This window comes from Phaseolus vulgaris, chromosome 9, assembly GCF_051622355.1.
Source record: "Phaseolus vulgaris cultivar YP4 chromosome 9, ASM5162235v1, whole genome shotgun sequence".
NCBI classification, from domain to species: domain Eukaryota; kingdom Viridiplantae; phylum Streptophyta; class Magnoliopsida; order Fabales; family Fabaceae; genus Phaseolus; species Phaseolus vulgaris.
The window spans coordinates 21,332,980-21,344,058 of NC_143506.1; the positions used below are offsets into that span (position 1 = coordinate 21,332,980).

General features: G+C 29.2%; 1 protein-coding gene and 1 long non-coding RNA gene across 2 annotated transcripts; one reads left to right on the forward strand and one right to left on the reverse strand.

Annotated features, from left to right (window-relative positions):
- Nucleotides 1-2,277: 2,277 nt before the first annotated feature.
- On the reverse strand, nucleotides 2,278-10,820 carry LOC137821016 (IAA-amino acid hydrolase ILR1-like 6). The gene is made up of 5 exons (XM_068625404.1): nucleotides 10,154-10,820; nucleotides 8,991-9,116; nucleotides 3,441-3,755; nucleotides 3,220-3,348; nucleotides 2,278-2,867 (listed from the first exon to the last, which is right to left on the reverse strand). Exons 1-5 carry the CDS (start codon nucleotides 10,610-10,612, stop codon nucleotides 2,499-2,501), a joined length of 1,398 nt encoding a protein of 465 aa, XP_068481505.1. The 5' UTR covers nucleotides 10,613-10,820; the 3' UTR covers nucleotides 2,278-2,498.
- LOC137821017 (uncharacterized) lies at nucleotides 2,776-3,886 on the forward strand. The gene is made up of 2 exons (XR_011082730.2): nucleotides 2,776-2,915; nucleotides 3,171-3,886. It is a non-coding gene; the product is annotated as an uncharacterized LOC137821017 (long non-coding RNA).
- Nucleotides 10,821-11,079: the final 259 nt, after the last annotated feature.

Genomic DNA, 11,079 nt, shown 5'->3' on the forward strand with positions numbered 1-11,079 from the left:
CGTCATATCATTGTCTTTAAGTCATCATGTCATTGTCTTTATTCTCATTAGTTACTGTAATTTAGTCATCTTTCTTCATTATATAACATTGCATAATTCTATGTTTAATATTAACTAGTTCGATGTTGAATTTTTAAAATAATCTCAATTTATTTTATTGTTTTACAAAATTTTCACGATTATTTTTATTTTAATTTTATTTAGTTTGATCAAAATTTATTTTCAAAAGCATGTATTAACAATGTTAGATATTTTGTATCTTTTTCAACTAAGTTCACTGATCATGTTGTAATTACAAATTTTCATAAATTTTTTTTTTTATTTTTTTATTTTTCACTTTTTACTCTCTTTACTTGAAAATTCATCATTTTCTTATTTTACAAATTCATCTCACAATCCAAACAAAGCATTAAGAAGAAGGATAATGGTTAAATCATGGTAGTGTTAGTGTTCACAAAATTTATCTCTTATTGAAAAAAAACCATTTTTAAATAATTTATTATGAGATTTACATTATGAATAAAATTGTTAGAAAATTTAGAATTTATTTTTTGAAATTGGTAGTGTTATGGTTTAGAGTTTAGAGTTTAAGTTCAAACTTATTCTTTTGGATTTGAATAATCTTTCCGGTGTGACAGTAACATGTAAGAGTAAGATAAAATAATTAAATTTATTTAATAGATGAATCTTAATAATAAGAATGAGATATCTAAACCATTTTAATAAGATAATGAGATTAAAATATGTGTAATTAATAATAAATATAATAAATAGATACTAAAAATAAGATTTTATAGGAATTCTAATGACGAGTGTGAGATAAACATATATTATATTAAAAGAAACAATGGAAAAAGAAAAAGGGATGAAATATTCTAGAAATACATATAGACTTTATGGCTACAACATTTTGGTCCCATCATCATGGAGCAAGTAATTTATCTAGCGCCATTTTGTAAAATGTGAGTTACAAGATGTACGATGGAAAATGAAGAAGAGGAAGAGGAGAAGACGACCAACTTTTTGCAAAATATGAGGGCAAAATAATGGAAGAGTAGTGCAGTCGAAAATGAAAAGAGGACAGATTATTATATCACAAACGATTTGCCAAACGCTCTCAAACAGTGTAAAAAACCGCCGCAAAGCTTGAACTAACATAAATGTGGTGTATGGGGTTGTTGCAGGTGAAGTGTGTGGGATTTTGGGTTTATTTATTTATTTACTTAAGAATAAAAACATCTTTTCACATAATATGCGGGTGCAAGAAGAAACAACACGTTTTTCCTATCGTGGGTCCATTTGGCTGGCCTAGCACTTTTGCCATTTACCACTCATCTTTCCTATATATGCACCATGTTGTTGACAAGTCGGGGCCAATTCGGCTGATCCAGAATTTTCTATTTGCCATTCTTTCTATTGGCAGTTTCTTCCTGGACCCGTACATTTTTCTTCCTGCACCCTCACATGTTTTGAACTGTCCGTATTATTTTTTTTAAAATCCTAAAATGCACTTCAACTATATTTACTTTTTTGCATTCTGGATTATGAAATTCAGAAAAATTTCGGATCCACCAATCCGTAACAAAAATATGCATTCTGGATTTAGAAATTCATAATTAAAGAAAAAAAACATTCCAGATCCACCAATCCGAAACAGGATTAGGATTTCGGATTCAACAATCTGAAAATCAATAATTCATGCAAAATTTTCTTCTAAAACACCCCCTCAATCGGAAAAAGAAATAATGCAGTTCCAGATTAATGAATCCGAATCACACTCCCACATCCTGATTTCCATTAACCACGGTGTCCTTTTTCAAATAAAAGATCAAAGCCAGTTTTGGGATTTAGAAAATTGTGAGGGTGCAGAAAGAAAAACGTAGGGGTGCAGGAAGAAGAAGCCCTTTCTATTTATACAATCATCAGCTTTTATTTTCTTTAAAAAGCTTGGGTCAGTTCACTAGGCCCAGTGTTTCTACTATTTACCACCTGTTTCTTACATATACAATCACCAGCTTTTTGTGGAAAATAAATAAAAATAAAAATATAATTTTTGTACACCTGAATAGATTTTAGAAACTTGTATGACCGCACACTTCAACTAGATATTTAAAAACATAAGTAATAGTAAATTTCTATTTAGTTTCAATTGTAAGTGTTTGGTCTTTTAACCCTTTGACTTGGCCGAATCTATAATTTAGTCCTTTAACTTTGTAAAATGGCTTTTAATTTAGCTTGTTTAAGAAGTTGGACTGGCATAAAAGACTAGGGAAAATGTTTAAATGTAAAAAATACTAAAGTGAAAACATTATATAAAGGTAGAGGATAGAGTAAAGATTTTATAAACTTAAACTAAAGTGACAAACACTTACAATATCACAAACTAAAGTGAGAATTTACTCCTGTAAGAAACATGAGAATAAGGGGTAAACTAGTGTGCCAATTTTGTACGAAGTTGAGAGGATGTGATGTGATGTGACAACAAGAGTAGGGCTTTCTCATGAGCCATGTTCAATGAGGTACCTCTCTGCAATAGTAGCATGTGTAGCAGCACCTATTGGTAGAACGTCTTCATCAATCATGAAATATGGAGAGTGTCCTGTATGAGTAGACCCCAATGTTTCATTCCTTATCCCTATGTAGAAGAAAGCTGAGGGAACCACCTCGGAGTAGAAGGAAAAATCTTCAGCACCCATCATAGGTGGAACTACCCTGAAATTCTTCTGTCCCAACAAATCAATAGACACCTTCTTCACATGCTCATACATTCGCTCATCATTTACTGTTGGAGGATAAATGGTGTACTCCTTTTCAAAGAAGTCTACTTCTGCAGAGCATCTATAAACACTGGCCTGTTCAACAATCACCTGTTTTGAAAAGATAACATTCTTCTGCTCAGTCCACTTTAATTATAGGTAAGACTTATTCAACTTGGCCCTTCAACATTCTTTTACAGATTTGCTTTATTTGTGATTGTGTAATTTTAGTCCATCTATAAATTTTTTATCCAACATTTAACTGAAATGGTAAAATGACACCATTAGCATTTTACTGGCACAACTGCATTTTTATATGTAAAGTTAACAAATAGACTAAATTTATACAATTAAAATAGAATAAGATAAGGGTCATTTGTAGTATACTTTTTGACAGTGAAATTCAAATGATAGGAAGATTAGAAGTGCAACTAAATCTAATAAAAATGGGGCAGTTGCTGACCTGTTCTATTCTTTCAAGTAACTGGTAAAAACTGGTGTTAGAGAAGGCTCTGAAAGTCCCACCAAGGATCACTTTGTCTGGTATCATGTCAAGATTGTTTCCTCCATTAAACGAAGTTACAGAGACAACCTAAAGTTGTAATTGGTTAGGAAGTTATGCAAAGACAGATAAGTGGAGAATGAAAAAAGGAAAAGAAGTTTGATATTGGTAGGATGCAAAACCTGAGAATCCAGAGGATTTGATTCGCGGGAGACAATACCCTGTAAGCTGATGACAGAAGCTGAAGCAGCCAAAACAGGATCAACGGAACGGTGAGGATGGGCAGCAAAACCCTTTTTGCCACTGATGATGGCTCTGAAAAACCCACAACCAGCCAGGAGGGGCCCAGGCCTTGACCCAATTATACCAGTTGGATGTTCATGGGATACATGGGCTGCAAATATTGCCTCCACGTCCTCCAAAGCACCATCTTGCATCATTCTTTTTGCTCCATTACCAGCTTCTTCAGCTGGCTGGAATATCAAAATTACAGTTCCCTGTGATGGACAGAACAACAGTTGAGATAATCATCATTTTTCTTTGTTTTCTTATCTATTTTTCATAGAATGTAGACATGAAACATTTTTTTATTAATTAAGATTAATTAAGGCTAACCAGGTTGGGTTTATGAGATGTTGAGACACAATACTTCCATGCATCAGGTTTGTTTACATTGAAATTGGAATAATAATGTAGAGTCTTACTATGAATGGGGATTCAAGACAATTAATTTTTCTTTCACACAAAATATAAAAATATATGCTTCATAAATTTGTTATTTCTTTGCATTAGACCACAAATTTTCCTAAACAGTGTAGTTATCTATAACTATAAATTATGTCAGTATGGTAAATTCTAGTTTCTATTTAGAAACTCGCCAGTTACTGATCTATCACACTCCTCAGTGAGACAGAGATCCAAGTATTTTTTAAAAAATTTGTACAAGAACATGAAATATGGAATTCCGAGTTTGTGTGTTTTGTTTGCATTAGAAAGTTTAAATTTGGAAGTAGATTTAAAATGATTTGAAAGAAAAATTTAAAAGAAAGTTAATTTTTTTGGATTAAGTAAATAAAGTAGAAAGTATGAAAAAAAGTTTATAAAAATTTGTGAGTGATGTGATGGATGTAATTGAATTTATATTTTTCTAATTTATAAAAATCTAAGTTTATAAATTTATCTTTATATTTAAAAATAATTAAAAAATTAATTTGAATAATTTATTTATAAATTATAATTATTTTTAATTAAAATATTATTTAAAATATTTATAATTATAAAATATTTGATAAAAACTTATTTTATGTTAAAATTATTATTTTTATCTTTACTTTCTACTTTATGTTAAATTTATCTTTTTTTTTATTATTAAAAAAATATTTATTTTTTTGTTATTTATATTTATAATTTATTTTATATAATATGATTAATTTTTTTATAATAACTTTTTTTTTTATAATTTTGATTATATTTTTATATTTAAATGTTAATTTTATTTTAAATAAATAATAATAATTTAAATTTAAAATAAAAAAATAAAAGATAAATTATAATTAATTATATATATATATATATATATATATATATAACTTTCTTTGCATATTTAGTCTTCTACGGTTTCTCTTGCATACAGTAAATATACACCCTTCCAGTATACTATGTTATGTCATTTTCACCTTGAAAAGTGAGCTTAATATCTCTTATTGGTATTAATCATTATTTCAGCTAACAATTCATGGTAAAAAAAATAAACTTTGAACATGAAAACAAAACATAAAAAGAAAAAAAAAACTAAGAAAATATAAAAAAAAGAACACATGAAGAATACAAATTAAGTACTAAAATAAAGAATTAAAGAGGAAAAGATATTAATTTATGACATTATCAATAATTGTGAAAGAGATAATACTCACAAGAAGATTCATTGGACAATGACCTTGCATTTAAGAAATAGGGTATTGATTTTAGGTTACACGAATATAAAGATTGGAAAAGACATCACATCTGGCCTTCTAAAAATTTCAACTTTCCTGTCATCTCACTTTCAACTTCCATCTGTAACTTCCAACCCAACTGCCACTCATGCCTACCACCATTGCCCCATCATTTTAATTACATTTTTCTCTTTTATTCTTTCCCTTCTTCCTAAACACATGTAATTAGGTTCAAATAAAGATAAAATCTAATTTTAAAAATACTATTACTCATTTTTTCTATTTTTCTTCTTCTTTAAACCTACTTAATTTACTATACTTTATGGATGGTGAAGGATTGATTTGAAATTATTTGAAAAGAAAGTAAATAAAAAGTAAAATGGTTTGGTTTAATGAAAAGATAATATATTTGAGTAGAAAAAATTTATTGGTATGTACCATTGATTTGTTTAAAAGAATCAAGATTGATAAATTATTTTTCCTTATAAGATATATAAAAAAATATACAAAATCAAATAAAGTTTTCCCTCGTGTAAGCGGTAACTCTCTCAACCAAAGAGAGTGCAGCTCTGTAGTTATTTACTTCTATCTTAAATATGTTTCTATATTTTTTCAAACATGGTCTTATATTAGGACTAGACATTTATGTTCAAACAAAAAGTAGAAAAGGCGTCTGAATTGTTAGTAATAGGATGGGCCCTAGTGCTATTACATCCTCGTAACAGGGTAGTCCCTATTGCTACCCTAAAGTTTGTGGTCAATTATTGTAAGTTTAGATGTCTCATCAGTGTCCATTTTTTTACTGAAAGGGTAAAGGGTAATTTTTTAGGTCAAACATCTCTACACTTTCTTTGCTACCTATAAAGTACTATTGTTGTAAGTCAGAGTCCTATCGTACATTATCCAGAATATCCAAAATGATTGTTGTCTATTGTTGTTTAGATATTTAAATTAACATAATATATATATATATCAATTTTCTTATTTTCATTCTAATCAATCAAATATATTTTTATGTATTTCTCTTTTTCATCTAAATTAAATGGTTTCATTTTCTACTTTGCTTTCATTTTATGTATCTCTCTCATTTTACATAACTATTCAAAACAATCCAGAAAGGAAAAAAGGTAATTTTCCTTTATCTTTAATGGAGAAAAAACTCTATGATAGAGCTATTGAAGCATGTGGCCAGGTTTATACACGGCAAAGCAAACTTTATTTGTAAGAACCACTTCTTACATTGCTTCAGAACAGGTCCTTTAATAGCAATGTGGCAGTGATGGGGTAGTTTATTTGCTTGGTGATTTTAAATATTAAACTTATGTTTGTTCACAATCTGTGGAATAACTCTTAAATAGTTTATTTTATCAGAACCTTATTTTAAATAATTTTTATTTTAGTTACATTTTAATTTATTTTTACTTTTTATTATTTTAAAAACTGGAACAAACGGATAAAGCTAACAAATATTTTTATTTTACTTTGAGTTATTAAAACATCGTATTGTTTTTATTTATTTTTTGTTTTTGCAAATTTGTATAAGAAAAACAAAATAAGATAAAAGAGAGCTATTTCTACAATTTCTTGTACAAAAATACAAAAATATAATATATTTTTTATTAAAATATATTTTATTAATTGAAGATTTTCTTAAATAGAAAATGTTACGAAGCCTTGAAGTTAGAATTTCTCCACTACCTAACTAAACCCACCCGAAATCTAAACCAATATTTTCATCGGAATGAAAATTTGATATTCGATCTTGATCAAGCTTAATAGGTCTGCAATGCATAGATCCAGTCAAATTTGGTTCTAATTTGACTGCTCCAACTTAATCCAAATTTATTATTTTAAACTTTTATCTGACTATTTATCTTGTTGAATTGGTTGGATATAGATTATTCTTTGTTTATTTATGTTTGACTTATATTGAATCAAACCTTTTCTTTTATAAAACAAAGTAATGCTTTTATTTTACTTTTGAGTGACAAGGTTTCAATAGAATAAAGCATTGATGGATTTCAAAACTTATATCTAAATCTCATATTTTTACACATATGAACTTCATTTTGTTAATTTAAAATCTCACTTATATATTACTCAATTATTATTATGGGACTATAAATTTATAAGTAATTTGATACCATCATAATAAATTCAACAAACTTTCACTAAAATTTTGAATGATTATAATATTATATTTAGAAGTAAATTTTAAATTTAACCTAATTTTATAAAATTAATTTATAAGGTGAAGATTTGCACCTACATATATAATATAAAATGTTTTGATATCTAATTGGGATCTTAAACAAATTTTATATATAATTAAGTATATTTTAAATTAAATAAACATAAAAATAAAAATCTTTAAAAAAATAATTAAGTATATAAATATTTTTTTATTAAAATTTAGAATATTTTTCTCCCATGACATCATAGTCTTGTAAGATGAAAGGGCAAGTTAAAAAATAGCCTAGACAAGCATGTGAACATGGTTTTGAATAGTTTGTGAGAGAAGGTCAAATTTATGACTTAAGACAACATACCCACATTTAGTTGTCAAACCTGCCCACACAACCCTACCTTGTCTCACATTCTTATAAATCATAAATATGAAAAGTAAAATAAATAAATAAAACTGTTGGTTACATGATCTCCTAAACACCACATTTTAAAAAGAAAACTATTCTCTTCTTTCTTATAATATGCTATATATACGGTTCAATAATAATATGAAATTATATTATCATCTAATAGTAAAATGATGCATAATATAAAAATTTATCAACTATTATAATAACTAATTTTAAAATTATAATTAAAATAATTTCTAATTACCTGACAGTATGAAAATCTATAAAAAAAATATTTACCCTCACAAAGCATGAAATAATTAAAATAATTATATAGTTATTAGTAGAGACACCAAAAGTTGCTAGAAGATCTATTATTTCATACATAGTATATTAATTTTGTAAATAATATTTTCAAGAACTGTAATTTGAAATATTTTGTTGGTTTTGAATGACAAATACATATATCTATAAATATATATGGGTTTTTTTTGTCTTGAAAATGGATAAAATCTTAGAGTGTTACAAATATACGTGTATGTTAAGGTAAAAGGGCAGATGGTGCAAAGTTATATATTTAGAATGATTTTTTTTATGTAAGTTATTAGAACTTTCCGATTAAGTTTTTCCACTGTCTGTCCTTGCAGGAGACATTAACTGATAGCCGCAATATATCTTAACCCACATAGAGTAAAAAGATTGTGTCTTCCACAGAAAAGTGCAGTGGATTTGTTAGAGGCAAAGGAAGTGTAGTGGACTTCACTTTTAGGACGAAGTGTCGTCCCAATAAAGTTATACCATTATAAAGGAGGCATGCTATCAGGATAAGGATGCCAACCTCTCTCCCTTTTATTTATTTATTTATATATTAATGTTAAAATGGAAAACTTACATACAGTGTGTGAAAGTAACTTCTATTCCTTACGCTAATTCAACACTTGAAAATTGGGAAGAATCAAAACATAAAACTTCTAATTGGGCAATAAAATGTAAAGAAGGAAGCAAATACACTCAAATTCCATATATTCCATTGCCTTGTAATTAAGGTAAATTATATAAGATTTCTTGCTCTAAATGTAAGTATGAGGTGAAGTTGGTGTTAATTATGTCTGAATGTAGTTGATTGAGAAATGTGGATGATATAAAGAGGAAGTGTCCAAAAATAATTCTAAGTCTTGGAATACTATGTTGATTAGTATTAAGAGATAAGGAAAGAACAAACCTTTAATAAATGCTCTCGACTTTTCAAGATCTTGGCAGCGCCAACAAGCATAGCGACGTGTGCGTCGTGCCCACAAGCATGCATTTTACCGGCAACTTTAGACCTGTGCTCCCACTTCACAGCTTCCTACAACGAATCCCAAGTAGTCATGAGATGGAATTTTGTTTTATGAAAAATAAATTATTATTAATTAGGCACTTCAAACACAGTTTGCCAGATGCTAATCACTATTAAAGATTATTTCTTATTGCTAAGAGGTAAGTGTAAAGTTAAGTGCTTTTTTTACACTATTGGATGCATAAAAAATAAATCAATAGTCAACGGTAGTAAAGTAGGGCAAAAGTAGTGAAAAAAAAAGACATAAATCTTTATTTGGTACAAAAGCAAAGATGAAACTTCGTGAAAGCAAAATATTACATTACATTATCTTCAAAAACTACTCCTTTATAAGAAAACTTATTAAGAATTAATTTTTTTCTTTTCAACACATGACAAAAAAATATTTTTTTTCTTTTATACAAAATTAATTTTATTTTTCTATTAATTTTATTTAAATATTTAAAATATAACTTTTTTTTTATTGTCATACATAAAGTACCAAACATTTAAACATCTAACTTTTTAGTAGTTGTCAGTGACATAGAGTACTAAATATCTGACATAGAGTACTAAATATCTGAACAAATCAGATATATCTAAAGTTTTATTCTTAATATACACAAGATAAAGACAACTCAAAGATTAATATATATCATATAAAGACAAATCAAAGATCTCAACACGTGTACCGTGTCGGACTAATAAAAGAATAATTATAGATCTTTATCTTAAAAAAATATTTAAATATAAACTTTCATTTCATTATTTCATTATTGAAAATGTTAAATAAATTTACATAAAAAAACATTTTTTGTTGTGCTTTTAAAATTGTTGCAAAAAGTTAAGAAAAATAGCATTAGGTTAGGGATAAATACCATTGTAGGCAACTAAGAAAGGAGAAGGAGTCCAATAAGAGTGCAACTATTTGATTATTTTATTATAATATTATATTAGTAGTTTTGGGGGAATTGATTTTGGTTTTAGGTTTTGAAGAAGAGAACATGGAAAATTGGAGAATAAAAAATAGTGGATGGTGGAAGGAAGAGTAGGGAGGAGGCGGAAACCTGGATGGGAAGTGCGTCCATGTCAGCTCTGATTGCAACAAAAGGAGGACCACCAGTGCCGATCCAGGCTCGAATACCGGTCTTCGCGAGAGGGTACCGATAACTAACTTCCATCAGATCCAACTCCTCTCTCACCAAACGACTTGTCTCGATTTCCTCAAACGCCAACTCAGGATTTGCGTGGATCTTCCGCCGAATCCCTCTCAGCCACTCCACCGTCTCCGACCGCCTCACCACACTCAGCACCGCCTCCGAACACGCCTCGCTCCACACCTCGCACTCAGCCGCCGCCGCTGACGTGCCGCGCCGTGTGCTGTTCTCCGACACCGGCCTCTGGCATCGCCGGTCCGGAAACAGAACGTGGTCGTATGCGGCGGAGGGAGTGGGCTCCGCGACAGAAGTCGCCGCCGAGAGTGCGAGAAGGATTGACTGAAGCAGGCTCCAGTAACCGAATTTCATACTCTGCTTTTGTTTTAGTGGAAACAGAGTTGAGAGAGCGAAGAACAGAGGAGCGGCGTAAAATAGAAGGGGAGAATGGGATGAGAGAGAAGAAAGATGAGAATTTAAACACGTGGTGGTAAAGAAAAGTATAAAAAATGAAGGTGACAGAATTTTGTTTATCTTGTATGCTTTTGGTCCTGAGATAGCAGTTGAAGAATTGGAGCACGTGGTAAGACGGACGGATGAATTTACTTGTACTTAATCCAATGCAATAATACTCTGATTGGAATAATACTTCTGCCGCACCAAGCAACCAGTCAAATATTTTAATCCACTAAATTATTTATAAATATACTCTAACTTCCAACTTTAATACATTAACACAGACATAAGGTTGTCGGAGGGAATCATTAATAAATTGTACTATGGTCATAATGATCGAACAAATTTAAATATTTAAATTAGATTTTAAATATAAGTTCACT

Coding starts and splice junctions, on each gene's coding strand:
- LOC137821016 (XM_068625404.1), bottom strand. CDS start 10,612: ATGAAATTCGGTTACTGGAGCCTGCTTCAGTCAATCCTTCTCGCACTC. Junction 3,756..8,990: donor GTCGAGAGCATTTATTAAAG/GTTTGTTCTTTC, acceptor TGTCCATCACAG/GGAACTGTAATTTTGATATT. Junction 2,868..3,219: donor TACTTGAAAGAATAGAACAG/GTCAGCAACTGC, acceptor TTTTCAAAACAG/GTGATTGTTGAACAGGCCAG.